This window comes from Leucopleurus acutus, assembly GCF_964270905.1.
Source record: "Leucopleurus acutus genome assembly, chromosome: 9".
Taxonomy (NCBI): Eukaryota; Metazoa; Chordata; class Mammalia; order Artiodactyla; family Delphinidae; genus Leucopleurus; species Leucopleurus acutus.
In genome coordinates, this window is record NC_139144.1 from 35,244,972 (window position 1) to 35,262,473 (window position 17,502).

Consider the following 17,502-nt stretch of genomic DNA (forward strand, 5'->3'; position numbering starts at 1 on the left):
GCAGGATGCAAAAATCAGTTGCACTTCTATACGTTAGTTATGAGCAACAAAATTGGATCCTTACAAGATATACAAAAATTAACTCAATATTTATCAAAGACCTAAATGTAAGAGCTAAAAGTATAAAACTCTTAGGAGAAAATACTGGAGAAAATCTTCATGACATTGGATTTAGCAATCATTTCTTGGATATGACACTGAAAGCATAGGCAACAAAAGATAAATTTGACTTCATCAAAATTAAAAACTTTTGTGCATCAAAGGACACTACCATGGGCCTGAAAAACAACCCATGGAGTGGAAGAAAGTATTTTCAAGTCATACATCTGATCAGGGGTTAATGTCCAGAATATAAGAACTCCTACAACCCAACAACAAAGGAATCCAATTCAAAAATGAGCAAAAGACTTGAATAGACATTTCTCCAAAGGCATAAAGATGCCTAATAAACACATGAAAAGATGACCAACATCACTAATCATTATGGAATGCAAATCAAACCACAATGAAGTATTACTTCATGGCCACTAATATGGCTATTATCCAAAATAATGAAAAATAGTAAGTGTTGATGCGGATGTGCTAACATTGGAATCCTGCATGGGAATCCTGGTGGGAAGACAAAATAGTTCAACCACTATGGAAAACAGCTTGGAAACTCCTCAAACAGTTCAAAATAGAATTACCATAAGATCCAGCAATTTTAATCTTAGGTACGTATCCATAAGAATTGAAAGCAGGGACGACACAGATACTCGCTCAACAATGTTCACAGCACCATTATTCACAAGAGCCAAAGAGGTGGACACAAGCAAGCATCAATCAATAAATGAATAAACAAAATACATTATATATATATATATATAAAATAGATTTAGCCTTAAAACGGAATTAAATTAAAAAGGATGATTTAGCCTTAAAAAGGAATTAAAGGAAATTGTGACACATGCTACAATATGGATGAACCTTAAAGGCTTATGCTAAGTGAAATAAGCCACACACAAAAGAATTATTTTGAGTCCACTCATATGAGGTATCTAAAATAAATAAATTCATAGAGAAAGAAAGTAGAACAGATATTACCAGGTACCAAGGGGAGGGGGCAATGAAGAGTTATCATTTAATGGGTGTAAAGTTTTTGTTTGGGATGATGAAATGTTCTGGAAGTGGATAGCAGTGATGGTTGCACAACATTGTGAATATACTTAACGCCACTGAATCGTACTCACAAATGGTTTAAATGCTAAATTTAATGTAAAATACATTTTACCACAATTTTAAATACAGAAAAAAAACCTTCCTTCTATTTTGATCCCTTTACTCTCTTCCATTTATAATGATCTTAAATACTTTCTGTACATACATTTAGAACCACAGAGAATGTTATAATTTTTACTTCCACCATGAAACATTATTTAGAAAACTCAAGAGGAGAAGGAAATTCTATTGTATTTACACTTATTTCTGCATACCACATTCTTCCTGCTGTTCCAAGGTTCCCTTCTTTATCACCTCCTTTCTGTATTAAGAACTTCCTTTAGCCATTCTTTAAGGATCAGTCTACTAGTGACAAATTATTAGGTTTTTTTTTTTTTTGGTCTAAGAATTTCTTGATTTCCCCCCCTTAATTCTTGAAGGGTATTTTTAACTGGGTACAGAATTCTGAGTTAACAATTCTTGTCTTTCAGCACTTAAAAATATTTTGCCATTTCCTTCTGGCCCTCGTGATTTCTGATAAGAAAACCACTGTCATTCAAACCATTTTTTCCGCTTGGGTAAGTTGTGCTTTCTCTCTCACTACTTCTGAGATTTTTTTATCTTCAGTTTTCAGAAGTTTAATTATGATGTGTCTTGGCATGGATTTCCCTGGGTTTATCCCTGGGTTTATCTTTCTGCTACTGATATCCTCTTGAATCTGTAGGTTTATGTCTCTTGCCAAATTTAGGAGGTTTCCAGCTACTTCTCTGAGACTTTCAGCTTCATGGTCTTTCTCCTCTCTTTCTGGAACTTTGAGGACACTAGTGCTAGATCTGTTACAGTCTTACAAGTCCCTAAGGCTCTGCTCATTTACTTTCAGTCTACCTTCTCTGTTGTTCAGACTGAGTGCTTTCTATTGTTTCATCTTCCAGTTCACTGATTCTTTCCTCTGTCACTCCATCCTGACACTGAACTCAATCACTATGCAGTGTATTTTTATTTTTTTCAGCTCTAAAATTCCAATTTGTTTTTTATATCTTCTATTTCTTTGCTGAGAATTTCTATTTCTTTACTGAGGTTATTTTTTATTTGTTTCATTATGTTGATAATTGCTTGTTGAAGCATTTTTGGCATGGCTCTATAAAGCCTGTCAGATAATTCTAACATGTCTTCTCTCAATGGTGACATCTATTAGTTGTCTCTTTTTGTTCAGTTGAGATCTTCCTGGTTCTTGGTATAATGAGTACATTTTTATTGAACCTGGATGTTTTCATACTATGTTTCATAATATGAGACTGGATTTTATTTAAACCTTCAGTTTTTGCTAGCATTCTACAATACTGCTCTGGCCCCTTTACTGTCAAGTGGAGACAGAAGTCCAGTTTCTCCACTCAGCAACCATTAATACCTAAGGGTGGGGAGCTCCTGTTATGGCTGGGTGTTCCAGTTTCCCATGTGGTCTCAACAGATGTCACAGTACTGGTGACCTGTTTACTATTTGGTCATGGTGAAAGCACTGACTTTCTAGAGGCCTCCTGTGACACTACCCTAGTGGGGTAAAGGACACTTCTGGGTGAGGAAAGAAATTCAGGATTCTCATGTGTTCTCCACTGACGTCACAGAGAGTGAGCTCATAACTGGCTAGCTAGGATGAAAATCATGACTCCCTACTTGGCCATCACTGATGCCACCCCAGTGGAGGTGTGGACTGGGTGGGGTAGCATTTTACACATTGGCTGTAAGTCTAGTCTCCCCATACAGTCTTTACTGGCATGGATGGGGGTAGGGAACAGTTTCTTCTGTGATATTTTTCTGGACTAGAGAGACTGCAGTCTTCAAGTTTTCTGTCTTGCCAGGCTGTCCCTTTCTTGAGAGGGATCAGGCTTTAATTGAGGTTTTTAATGTCTGTGATCACTGGTGTTTCCAGGTTGCCAGTGTCTTCACCTCTAGGTCTGCATTATTTCAGGCAAGAAGGAAATTCAGGTAACTCATCACTATGTTGTCTTTTGGGTCCATCTGTCTTCTTCTTTTCACCTTTCAGAGTCTTCTTATGTGTCTTTTACACATAGTGACCGGTACTGTAGTTGTACTTAGAGGAAAACGGAAAAGTACATCTACTCCATCTTCCCAGAAGAAGCTCCTAATTTTTATCTTTTTTTTTGGTACGCGGGCCTCTCACCGTCGTGGCCTCTCCCGTTGCGGAGCACAGGCTCCGGACACGCAGGCCCAGCAGCCATGGCTCACGGGCCCAGCCGCTCCGTGGCACATGGGATCCTCCCGGACCAGGGCACGAACCCGTGTCCCCTGCATCGGCAGGCGGACTCTCAACCACTGCGTCACCAGGGAAGCCCCTAAGTAAATTTTTAAACAGTGATATCTACTACTTTAAATAACTTTAAAAAATAAATAATACATAAATTCACGGAATAATATACAATTGTTTTTTTAAAAATAGGTAATGCTATTGCAGTGATACAGAATGACTGCTAAAATATATTAAGTGACAAAAGGTATACATGATCTGTAGAGGATGCTATGAGTGCAAAAACAGAATTCAAAATACATACACCCATGTATACACTAGTACATGCACCATGTATCACTGGAACATTATATAAGAAACTCATAATGGTAAATGTCCTTGGGGAAGGAAAATGAAAGACTAGGGGGAAAAGCAGGGAATGAGAAGAACGGGACTAAATTTTTGCATTTTTGCATGTTACCTTTCCAAAAGAACAAGTAAGTAATGTTTTTAAATAATCAATTTTTCCTTGAAAAGTAAGCAGGCAAGACCTGAAAATCCTGCAGATGACTAATAAGAAATTTATGTAGTTAAAATTTTTAAATGCTACACACTGTAATAGCAAAAGAATTAATAAATAGTTCAGGAGACTAGAACAGAACAGAAAACTAATTGTAGGAACTAGAACACAAGCTAGTACAGATTAATAACTACTTTTAAAGTGAATTTTAGATCCTGGAGTAATGGCGGGCTAGGTACCTGGATCAATCTTCCTACTAAAAACTAGCAGGCAAAAGGAAACTAGCCACAGCATCTTGGATCACGCCACCTCAGGGCACAGGTCCTCAGGTGAGTTCCTCCAGTTGCCCCAGATGAATTTATTCCCTTCATTTCTAGGAAGACGCAATGAGGGAGATAAACACTAAAGAACTGACATGGCACAACAAAAAAACCTGATAGATTGAGAGTTCTGGGTTGGAATCTCTGTTCCACTCCCTGGAACTGTGTAATCTCGGGTAATTTACATATCCTCATCTGCCTGGGTGGTCACTCTCAGGGTTACAGCTAGAATTAAGCAGGAATGTGTGTAAAGGTTTGGCATGATGCCTGGCACCCAACACTTGTTCAGTGATTATTAATGGACTCATTAACAGACACTAGTGGAGCCAAGAGGTTACTCTCAAGAATATCCACCATCCTTGCTTAGTTATCTAGGGAATTTTATTTACTCAAGCTACACCTCAGAATGTCGGTAAAAACCAAGCTGCTGAGCCTCAAGTCACCTGCCAGTCAGCTAAATACAATTAAGAAAGCAAGTCTCTTATCAAGTTCAATATGATACAAATTGTTGTCTATATTCACTAACATCAAACTTGCTAAGAGACTACAACTCAATGATTTCCACCACTAAAAAAGAAAGGATAACTATGCAACACGATAGAGGTGCTAATAATCACTACACTGGCTATTAAAATATATAAATGTATCAAATTAACATGCTGTACACCTTAAATATGCACAATGTTACATGTTTCAATTAAATAAATTAGAAAGCAAGTCTCTCCCCCTAATGGTCTGGATCTCAAAGAGTCCCATAGGAAGAAGTCAAAGCAAATACCTAAAGTGAATTTTATATTCAGTATTAATAATTCAGAAACCCAAGAACATTTTTATGGACACACCCGAGAAATCCCCATCTTCTGTAAATAGACCATAGTGGCAGAACTTCTGTCACACCAATAAAGGCTCAAAGCCTGATTGATAGGCTTGAGATTAATGAAGAGAGAGACATAAACAGCATTTCCAAAAGCAAATTGCCAGTCACTGTTTCTCTAATTTACCAGAACATATATAAACCATTTCTACACCAGAGGGCAGGAAGGCTGACTATGATACACTGGACAGTTACATTAGCACTATTCAATGGGGACTGGGGAATGCAGAGGGGTGTGTGCAGTGGGAGAGGAAGGGCATAGGGGTGGGCATGTGTCATGGGGAAACACCTGTATGAATATATGAGTTTGCAGGTAGTTTGCTAACATAATATCTCCTAAAAATTACCAGCTGATTTCATCATAAAAACTAGAACACAATGAAACTCAGCTAAAAAGCCCCCAAATGAACAGTTTATTAAGCAAAAATATATAATCATTGCAATATTCTGAGGCAACACTGATAACCAAGACACATTCAAAAAAAGCAAAGGTCATCTTTGACATAAGCACACCAACTAAGTGAACTTTTAGTTAATTCAAATTTCGATTTCGAGGAATAACCAAAGTCAAGGAGCTTTTAAATTATATTCTAAAGCAGGATACAGCAATCAGATAAAAGGATGAAGGGGAACTTCGAGGGCAGGTTATCGATGTCTCTAACCCAGATCTGGAGATCACAGGTAAGCCTTGCCCATTTTATACTAAATACAAATAGCAAGCAGATATATGTGTGTGTGTGTGTGTGCGCGTGTGTGCGTGCGTGTGTGTGTGTCAAGAGCAAGTGAATTTTCTGTTCTATGTTTGTGACTGTGCAGGGTTTGGGCAGACACAGGGATAAATTCAGGACCTTTAGCACTACCAGGGAAGCGATGTCAGCTAAACCTAGCCATGTCCTCCAACCCTGGCACACTGAAAACCTGCCAGGATTTGTAATCATGAGCAAATCAAGGCTCTCCTGTAACTCGAATGCACCCGACGGTCCTGTGCACGCTGGGTTTCACGCTCCTCTGCTTAGTTGCTCAGAAGAGCTAAATCAAGCCCCCCCCCCCACCAAGAGTCCTATCCTGTCCATATTCACTGAATTCCTGCTGGGTGCCAGACATCTTACCAGGCTCTGGGGATGAGCTCATGCATTCCCCTAGATCATCACCACAGATCTAGGTTTCTCTTACTTTCCCACAAATTAGCAGGACACACAATGACCATATCTTCCTTACCATTAACTCTACTTCCCCAAAACTGTCAGCAGTTCAGAGGGATTAACTTTGCTAACCATGTCCTTACAAAGCTAACATACTGTACTTGTACACTTCAAAGAGTCAATTATTTGGCCAAATATACACATAATAGTGAATAAATTCACATTCCACAAAAAACAATGATGACGAGAGGTAATCTTGTTTTTTTTTTTTTTTAGTACCTGGGACTCACTGTCATAGCAAACCACTAAAATGAAGCTATTTTTATCCTAGAGCTGCAGGGATGCCCACAGGAACTCCTTGGCTCCTAACCTGCTAGCAGTGACAGAAAACAGAAGCAGCTTAAACCTGAAAGCTTCCCTCTTTTTCAGAAAACATACATGTTAATAATATATGTAATGAATGAGGTGAAAGTAAATATTCAAGTAGATGAAAAATTTACCTAATGATTCAAGAAAAGGCTAAAATAAAACACACACGTTACATGGACACCAGATAATCAGATCTAAATGAGTTAATATGGAAAGTTCCTTTCCACTATACATCAACAAGAGACAAATCCAGACTGAGGTCCACTGTTATAATAGAAACAGTTTAAAATATTCTAAACTGAAAATGCAAAAGTTAGGGACCTAACTTCTGGTCCCTGATCTACCACTAAGTAAATGAGAGACCTCAGACAAGTCATTTCCCTTCTTTCACCCGGGAGAGGTTGGACTGAATGGGACCTATTATCACTGTGACCTACTGTCCTTCCCAGCTTTAAAATACGATTCTATGAAATTGAAAACAAAAAGATACAGTATTACCATGTTATTGTAATCAGATGGGTCATATGTGCTCTGTTTAAAAATCTTACAGAGTTCCATAAATTCTTCACTCATCTCGTGGATTTGTCCATTTAAAATTGCTCCCTTGGTACCGCCAAATTCAAGTCTTTCCAGCTTTTCAAATTCCAGTATGGTGACAAATATATCCTTTGAAAAAAACATCATAAAGATTTTTCCACCCTCTTGAGTAGGAAAAGAACATTTTAAAGTTTCAAAGAAAGAACATTTTCCAACATTCAAAATCGGTGAGTCAATGGACACTTACATGACATAAAGTGAATATTAATGATGTAACTGAACTAAGTAACTGCCTACTTTTAAAATCATACTCCCATTTTCACATGGACTGAAAATTATCAAGCAGTACAGGCAACACCTAGCTTACCATAGTTAAACATTTGATTCTCTAATTTCATATCTTTCTAATCATAAGTCAGACGTCCGGGTGAGATCCAAAACTCATTTTCAGCCACCAACACTGCCGTGATGGGCTCTCTTATGGAAAAGGAGCTTAAGAGACTGTTATGAAAGGGTGATGCAAGTTACCCAGAGTCAGGCATTTGGCACTCAAACTTTAAGAGGCATTCAGGCTGCTTAAATGATGAGAATTTTCAAAACATAAAGCTCTAATTTTGAATGAAATTCAACAAATCTATCAACAAAAAAGCCCGAACATGCTAGAAAGAGTTTTACAAAGAAAACAAGGAAGTTCAAAATGAAACAAAAACAAAAACAAAAACAGAAACCTTAGCCAGTTGGCTCCATACAAGTTGTTGTGTGTGTTTACATGTATGTAATTCATGTTTGGTTTTTTGGCATTTAAAACATTTATAAAAAGCACATGTTTTCATGTTCTTTTCATCTATTTTTATGAATAGTTATAATATTTGAATAGTATAACATATATATTTATATACTAAAAGTTACCATGATATTTTAGATTATCAAATGGGTTTTCAGCTATGGAATCCCAATAAAACCATCAAACATGTAAAGGAAAAAAGGGGTTATTTTATAGCTTCCTGATTTACAACCATTTTCTAGGAACGTAGTAAGCTGTAGGACAAGGGTCACTGGTACATAGAGATTCACTTACACTCAGTATAATAAAATAATCAAAAATGAATTTTTTAGAAAAAGAAGCCAAAGCTTTAAAACTAAACAAAGCTTTGAAACTAAACAAACTAAAGCTTTTACTGTATCTTGATAGCACGGGCCTCGTAAACTCCTCATGAGGATCACCAAGAAAGCAGACTTCCCACCTCCCACCCAAGTAGAACAAACTATTCCCTAAATCATATAAAAAGCTATAGGATTTTCTGAAACAACTTACAATATGAATAAATTACAAGTCAATAAATGAATACCTCTATTTTCATGAAACGGTCGAGAAATTTGTCAAATCTAAGAAACACCAGATGAGACTGGAAATCCCATGGTTTCAGCTCCTTATTTCCCATAAAATAGCTTGCCAATCCTTCTCTATAGTTAAAAAAACAATTTTTGAAAGTCTTTAAGATGTTAACGGCCACCTGCACCTTTTCCAGAGAGTCTTCAATTTCTCCTCTCAAAAGGTCTTCAGGCAAAAGGTAAGCTAGTGCCTAGGATTCAATGAAAGGAAACAATAATAAGAAAATGTTTAATAGTTTTACTGAAAATGACTGGTTTCAATGAACTGTTTTATTTTATCAGTGCATGATTTTTAAATTACAATGTCTAGAATTGGGCCAGCAATGCTGTAAAACAGGAAATACAAATTCTAGAAATTCAGGCACTTAGGTTTCAATGACATACTTGCATACATTAGAGACTTCTACAGGAGATGCTGCAATTTCTGGAATTAAACATTCTGCCAATGACTACATTTTTGCTAAGCTTCAAAGATACAACAACTGTGTAACCAGAATTTGCATGGCTATTCCTAGCAGCAAATATTCTGCACAACTGTTTTTTCATATAAAGAAATGTATAAGCCAGGAAGGGACATCTATAAGATCATGTATTTTAAAAATACGGTCACGTTACCTGGCAGCACAGGTCACTTGAAAAGGTGAGAAAGAGCCAACATAGGTGATTATACCATTGGCAATTCTTTTAGGTTAGCAGACTTCTCTTCTGGGGGCTTAAACTCATTATAGGACGTAAAATCTAGCCGAGATATGCCATATGAACTAGTTTTCAATAGTGGAAATGCAAAGGCGAGAACAATTATAGAAAAACCAGCAGATTCATGTGGCAACTCTCGTAGGACCATCGTTCATTCAGTTCTTCCCTTTGCATATTTGTTATGAACTTTCACAATTTCCCTGTTTAGGAGCCTCAGGAACCTATAAAATCTAATCCTGATGCATCTTCACCTCATATAAAGTATACGTTTAAACCGCACACCTTTAATTCTGCAGTTGCTTAGAAAGTTGTCACAGATCTCAATGGAGAAAGTATTGAAAGCCATTGGGTTCAACACAGCAGATAGAAGAAATGTTTTTCTAAATGTAGACATATTGTCCTCCATCTCCCAATAATGGCTATGGTTTTACATGCAATATAGACTCTGTGCCATAAATGTGTAAAGTTGTAAGAATATCATTCATTTGGTGTCTAAAAAGCCTACTAACTAGTTCCTTCAATTCTAGCAGATCAGGAACAGTGAACAGTGGAGACTATGGTCACCTGGACAGCACATGACCCATCTAAAGGGGTACGTGAAGCTCTAGCAGCTGACTGTGTCAATGGAGATGCAAGAGCCAATGCAGTGAGATCTGACTTTTCAGTAGAGGCTGGGATGTTGGAAGTTCAATGAGACCTACTCAATTTAAGCATCAGAAACAATTTTTTTTAAATTTCAAAATACTATGCAAAATAAAAGCAGTGCATTGATCCATTGGCCAAAGACAGTTGACAGAATGCCAGCTTATGACTTCTGACGTACACCACAGCAAGGGTTCAAATGTTTCATAAACATGTTGAAGTCTACATAGTCACAAAAACAAAGTACATGAAAACTATATAAGAAAACTATAAAAGGCACATAAAATGTGTGATCACACAAATCATGCAACGTGCAAAATTAAGAAACAACATGGTACAAGTGTATACTCAATGAATCACTGCAAATTTTTTAAAGCTGGTAATGCTCAAAGTTGCTGAATTATACTAAAACTTTTTACACATTGATAATAGCAATGCAATTAACATAATCTTTTAAAAAAGAATTTGTAAATATCAAATAGTGTTCAATAGTCATGAAAAGATTGTACCCCTTGATCAACATCAGGAATTTATATTAAGCCAATTATCCAAGTTAAGGAAAAGGATTTCTGTATAAAGTTGTTTTCTGCATGTTGTTTATAATACAGGAGGCTGGAAGCAACGTAAATATCCAACAATAGCAATCATTTTTCAAGAAGCTAGTAAAAAAAAAAAGAATTATATGATAAAATGCATAAATACGTGTAAATTTTGGAAGAAGGAAAATTTTTAAATGCTGAATTTTAAGGTGATAGAACTGCAGGACTATTTCCATTGTTATAAATTTTATGCAATAAGAGTATTTTACAATTATTCATATACCTCATATTAATAGTAATTAGAAATAAAAACTTACATTAAAATATGGAGCAAAATGAGTAAGAACTCTGTCAGCTGGGTGACCTTGAGAAAGCTATTTATCTTCTCTGAACTTTTTTTTTTTAAAAGGGTTGTTTTTTTTAAAAAAATATACATAAAGTATCTACTAATAGCACCTATATCATAGTGTTGCTAGAGAATTAAACTCGTAGATTCTTGTAAAGGGCTTAGAAGAATTCTGGCAAATAAGAGGCACTATACAGTGCTTGTTAAATAAGTATTAAAAATAAGTTAGACAGCAAACAACTGGGGGTGGTGGCAGGTGGTGCGGAGTTTAGCTCTTCAGAGAACCCGGGTATGAAAGTTGACTCATTGCCCATTTTTGATTCCTAACATGTTGGGGCAGATTTACTACAAAGTCCACTTGGAGAATCTAGGAAATCAGGTCGACGGAACCTTTGGACATAAGCCAAGAATAGTAACTAAGGAACAAGAGAAACGACATTATTTCCTTGGGAGCTTGGCAAACTCTGGCCATTGACACAGCCTAGGAGCCGGGGATAATAGGTTTATAGTCTTACAGGTAACCAGGGCTCCTTGCAAGCCAACTACAATAGTGAATGACAACATTTGAGGTTTCTACACTAACACAGCTTTGCAGTAAAAGTTTGGATCATTCTCAAAATGAGAAGAGGATCCCTCAAAAGGGGTTTGGGAGAAGCGGTGGTCACAGTGGTCAATCCTGCAGTAGGGATCCAAGCCATTAGGACGCAGTGCACTCACTTAACAAAACAGCAAAACTGAGTCTGCACAACAGAGAAACAAATAGAATGAAGCCAGAAGAGATGCTCAAATATAGCAAGGAACAGACCTGTTATCTCCTATCAACAGCTGCAACTATTTTGTAAGGCAAGAGTTTGGAACTAACTTTTACTGAGTCTCTGTTAAATGCCACACATAGCATTTCATTGAGGTTCTCTCTTTTGATCTTTACAAAAGCCCATAAACAGGGCACTTACAAGCGTGGAAAGTGAGGCTCGGAAAAGTGATTTAACTACTCTAAAATGGTTCAACTTGATCTTTTTTACTCTCAGCTGTGCCACACGGCTTGTGGAATCTTAGTTCCCTGACTAAGAATTGAACCCAAGCCCTCAGCAGTGAAAGTGTGGAGTCTTAACCACTGGACCACCAGGGAAGTCCCCTGGTTCAATTAGATTTGAATCCTGGTTGGTCTGAGCCCAAAGCCCTTTCCATACACCATTCCACTTTGGAAGCAGAGAGGAAGACACACAAGTACACCTCAATCTCATATGTATTCCAGAAACGGTAAACTACAAGTCAGGAAACCTGTTCTTTAATTTGGATCTCCCCCTAAATACTCAAGCAAAGTGAGCAAATGTTATCTTTCAAGTTTCCATTAACTCACCTGAAAAAGTATCAGGATTAGAACGGCACACAGTTCCCCAACCAGTTTCTGCTACAACACTGCTGTCTTTAACGTTCAGAAAAGCAAGGTTCTGGCCTGCGGCAGCAGAAGCTCCAAACAGCTTGCCCTGTCTATGAACAGATTTTCAGGGCTCCCAGTCCCCTCCAATTTTACCCCACTATGCAATGAAAAATTTTAAATTTCCATGTGAGTCATGAGGTGAAAACCACTGAGAAGCACTAGACTAGATCAGGGATTTAGGTCAATCACAGTTGTCCACCCTTCTCTGAGCTAGTGATCCAGGCCTGTCCAAGATATCCTATCTCCCTGGCCACATGATTGTTCCAGGAGTGAAAATAAAACCCACTGGTCCAGAAGAAAAAACAAAGTCAGCCTCTTTCCAGGGAAGTTCCTCTACTAGAAGGATATCATCTGGTGCTACCAAAAGCCACCTTGGTTAACTCGTGATGAGAGCCTGAGAATCAAGTCAAACACCAACGAGCAAAACAGAGCTTTGAAATTATCATCTGTGTCCCCTGGAGCAAGCTAATCTTCAAGTCTTTGTACTGTTAGACTTTCCACTTCACATGAACTTAGACACTTCTCTTTTTCTGCTTGTTTGCCAGTTACAGCTGGAAACGAGCCAATTCTCATAGGAAGCGCTCTTACTTAGCAACTCAAAGGCTAAGCCATATGCACAGATTCTGATTTTCTGGCATCTGTTTTACAAAAACTCCTTAGGTGTTCAGACACACACCCTGATATAGACCCTGCTATGGACTAAAGTGTGACACCCGCTCCAAAAAAGTGCCTGTGTTGAAGCCCTAACCACCAATGTGACTACCTGGAGATAGAATCTTTAGGAGGTAATTAAGGTTAATGAGGTCATGAGGGCGGGACCCTGATCTGACAGGACTGTGGTTTTTTAAAAAGAGGAAGAGGGAGATCTTTCTCTCAGTGTGAGGGCACAGAGAAAAGGCAGCTATCTGCAAGCCAGAAAGAATGCTCTAGTCAGAACACGACCATGCTGGCACCTGGATCTGGTCTCCCAGGCTCCAAAAATGTGAGAAAGCAATTCCTGAAAATAAAGCCACACAGCCTGTGGTATTTTGTTATGGCAACTCAAGCAGACTAAGACACACACACCCTCAACAAAGAATCACTGGATGATATGCCCTGCAAGTATCTTTTAGCTCTCAAATTATGAAATATTCTCTGATATTATGGACACAAGAGTAATTAAAGTTCCCACAGGATGAGGAAGCAGTCCAATTTTTTTTAAACATTTTGCAAGTTAAGTGAAGAGTAGAGAAACAATTATAAACAAGATTTTTAAAGATCAACCATGAATCAGAATTCTTTCAATATAATTCTACTACTATTTTTGGAGGATCATTTTTTTTCTGCCAGATTCTCTTAACTTACTTCCCTTTCCAAAAGTCTTCCCCCAGCCAGTGTTCCTGTGGAAACCAAAGGGAAAGCTACAAAGCAAGTACTACGTGTGTGTGCCTTTTATTAGAAGCTGCCTTAAATCTCTTTTGAAGAAAGGTAGGATGTTAAACAAACAGAATCCAGTAACAACCTGTCCCTTGACTGTATCTGACTTATTTCCAGAGCTCCTTTGCCTTTTAGGATACAAAGTCATCTGGCCTTTGTTACCATAAAAGTCTTATGAAAAAAGAAAAGGGAAAAAGGTGTTCTGTAGACTGGATTTATTCATTCCTCCTTGATCTCATAAAACCTACCAAACGGCAATAATTCTCATTGTTCCTATGTTTTTCATGCTACATACCCGGTCAATGAAGAGATTACAAAACTCTTGCAATAGAACTATAATCCGAACAGGGGTATTATAAAACGTGGAATGACTCCAGATCAGACAGATGGTATGAAATAACGGGGCAATTAATACACCCATCTGTGGGAATTCCATCTCCTGAACACACTGAAGGTGTCTCCTCAGGGGTCTCAGGTGAAGTTCCACGTCTTGGGCTTCGAGAAGAGCTGAAAGGAAACCACCGTTAATGTGAGGCAGCCTCTTTTATCTGAAGTCACTTCACAAGGTCAAGAGAACAATGCAAAACAACATGGCTGTACTTAAATGCTGCCTCTTTCTTTTCATATCACTTACCCTACCATTGACACAGGACAGGTTAGGAAGGCTTTCGACACTGTCCAGCTGTAACAACCCTTCAAAGACAGCCCAGGCGTAGTTACTCACAAGTAAATCGCGACTGAAGACTCACCAGAAAGTTAACTCCTCCCACGCACTTGGTACCAGCACAACTGAATCATTTATTATCTCATTCTAGTGTCCGATAAGAGTAACTCATACCATGAAAAATTTTCCATTATATTATTATCCACAGTGTAACTACTGAAATTGTCAAGCATGGGTGATGAAAATATTTTGAACTAGATAAAAGCAATAGTTACAGGATATTGTGAATACACTAAATGCCACCAATCTGTACACTTTAAAAACTTTTTTTTAATGTTAGGTGAATTTTACCTCAATTTAAAAAATTGTTATGCATGGTAGGAATAAGGAATACTTTTTTAAAAAGGTATATATGAAGACAACATTGAAATAGTTATGATTAATTACTGGTTAATCTAATCCAAATTTTCTCTTGATTAAAACTGGTCCTTTTAATGTACCCTAAATGGATCTCCATCAGACTTCATTGTACTCCTGAGGCTACAAATACCTTTGATTAACTGAAAATGGTCTTTATTTATGAAGGTAGGGAATGAAGGAAAGTAAATTCCTTAATTTCTGGTGTTATCCCAAAAGACTCCTGTCAGAAATCAAAAAAACAAAGCAAACTGCCAGACTTTTTTTTTTTTTTGGCTGTCAGAGTCAGGTATGCACCCACCCATGTTGCTCTTCTTGACATGTAACCAATTAATCTCCCCACCTAACAATAAAGACCTGGGAAGAAAGAGAGGGTCCAGGAACTATTTTTTCCTCAGATGCACTCATGTTTTGAAATTAATGTGTTTTCATCAGTGTTAATTTCAAAATCCAATAATTGCATGTAAAGGTAAAGTGCCCTTAAAATGTGATAAGCACTTCTAGTGATTTTACAAATCCTCTGAGCAGGTGTTTGGGAGAGCCTTCTACCTCTAACTGAGAATGGCTTTGGGCCACTTGTTCTACTGAAAGTGTTTTCTCCTGAATCTCCAGTCCATATGCTCAAAAGGCTTTGAGGACGCCTGGGATTCATTCCTGGAGAAGTTTTATCCACAGAAAATGTGAATCTTACTAGCAGAAAAAAATGCAAGCAGCTTCTGTTTATTGAGGGTACACTTACTATGTGCCTAGTACTCTGTGCACTGTATATTAGGTCTTCAATTCATTGGTCCTCAGCCAGGGGAGGATTTCCCCCAAGGGTCATTTGACAATGTCTCGAGACACTTTTTGTCCTTACAACAGGCATGGGGGGAGTGGATAGAGGCCAAGGATGCTGCTAAATACCCCACAATGAACAGGGTGGTTCCCCACAACAAAGAATTATCCTGCCCAAAACGTCAGTGGTGACAAGGTTGAGAAACAGTGCTCTAATTCTTGCAACAATTATACAAGGAAGGTGTTAGTATGCCAAGCTGGCCAACAGAAACCAGGGACGCAGCAAATTTAAGATGTACTGAATGGATCTGGGATAGAAATACAGATCTAATGCTCTCTTGTCTTAAGGCCTCTTTTCAAACAGAGTTCATGGAGAAAAGCCTAAAGAGATAGCAAAACATTTTCAAAGTAGATTTTAAGTATCTCCTAACCTTCCACATGTTACATAGGAAAAAATTTAAAAATAACTTTCTCATGTTAGAAACAAAAACAAGCTATTGGGCCATGTTATCTTACAATTTTATCGTTTAAAACTTCAGTATCACGGATCATATCCGTATTTGTTTACACATGTCTAAAGGAACAGAAACAGAAATAAAAAAATTACGGAGGGGTGTTACGCCTGGGTGAGGTTGAAACTGGGTACTGAGAAGATAACGAGACTTTTCACTTACACAATTTCCTTTTTAAATTAAAAATACCTGTTTATAATTTCTGGGTTTTAACAATGTACATGTATTACCTGTTCAAAATTCAACAAACAAACCCTCCTCTCTGTGTTTAATCTTCACCAAAACTTCAATGATGACTTTGCGTTCTTATGAGTTAAATAAATGGTGGATGTTAAGCAAATTCAGAGATTCTACTGGGGAGTCACTGGACTAACTGCAGCCCAAAACCTGCATGCTGGGCATTCAATGACCCGCTGCTAAACACCAAAGGCCTTTCCCCTCCACACACATACACTCTCACTGAAAGTTCAATCTAGAGCCTCTTTGGTAGGTACTGACTATATACCTGAAAAATGGTTTAATATAGCCGGAGAATAAACTGCAGATAATTAAGATGGACTTATCATTAGAAGAGTCAAGTGCAGTCATTTCATGAGCACGCTAAGCGTAGAAGGGTAGAGGAGGCTGAGCAGACAGGCAGGAGTCAGATCAGGAGGGACCACTGATGCCAGGCCGAGGAACACGAGTCTTACCATTTTCCACAGCCATGAGGATACCCTTCAAAGTTGGAAAATAGCTGCTTTGCTTATTTTTCAGGACCTTAACCATCTTGAGGACAGTGGGAGCCTGAAGCTAAAAAAAAAATATATATATATATATATATATATATACACACACATATAAGCTAGATTAATGACTAAATAAATGCATTCTGCAATAAAATATTTAAATTATATTCCATTCATGCACAGTACACACAGTATTTAATACTCAAAGACATACCTGGTTTCAAGTTAAAAATAATTTTTTTCCTTAAGACTGTATGTTATTTTACATGTATAGCTCTTAATTTGTATTTTCAAAAAGCCTGTTAATATACATTTTATTATACATGTAAAATATTAACTTTTCCATATAAAATCTGTTTCAGAAAATCTCTAACAGATAGGTGAACATGTGAATGAATGTCTTAGTTTTTAGAACATTAAACTGAATAACTTCTAATGGCAAACACCAGCAGAGGAACCAGTTAGTTCTTCCAAAGTTGCATCTCTCCACTAAGCAAAATCTACTCCTTTCCCAAATTAATTACATCAACCAGATTAATTAAATCTTACAATCTTCAACATTTCCCTTGGGAACTACTCTTTCTTTGCCACAAAGTGTTTCCAATTACTGTCAAAATAGTCTCAAAAAGGCAAAATTACTTTTAATCCCCATTAATTTTAAGAATGCATACCATACAGAACTTTGGAATAAGAAAACAGACAATTAAGTTGTTCAAAGACAGTGTATTAAACCT

General features: G+C 37.5%; 1 protein-coding gene across 1 annotated transcript in view; it reads right to left on the minus strand.

The window, feature by feature from the left end:
* The window catches only part of DNAH11 (dynein axonemal heavy chain 11), a 324,062-nt gene that overhangs the window by 289,166 nt on the left and 17,394 nt on the right, over positions 1-17,502 (minus strand). The window contains 4 exon segments of the mRNA XM_082845873.1: positions 7,163-7,330; positions 8,551-8,784; positions 13,969-14,180; positions 16,733-16,832. Of these exon segments, the coding sequence (XP_082701999.1) occupies positions 7,163-7,330; positions 8,551-8,784; positions 13,969-14,180; positions 16,733-16,832 (714 nt within the window).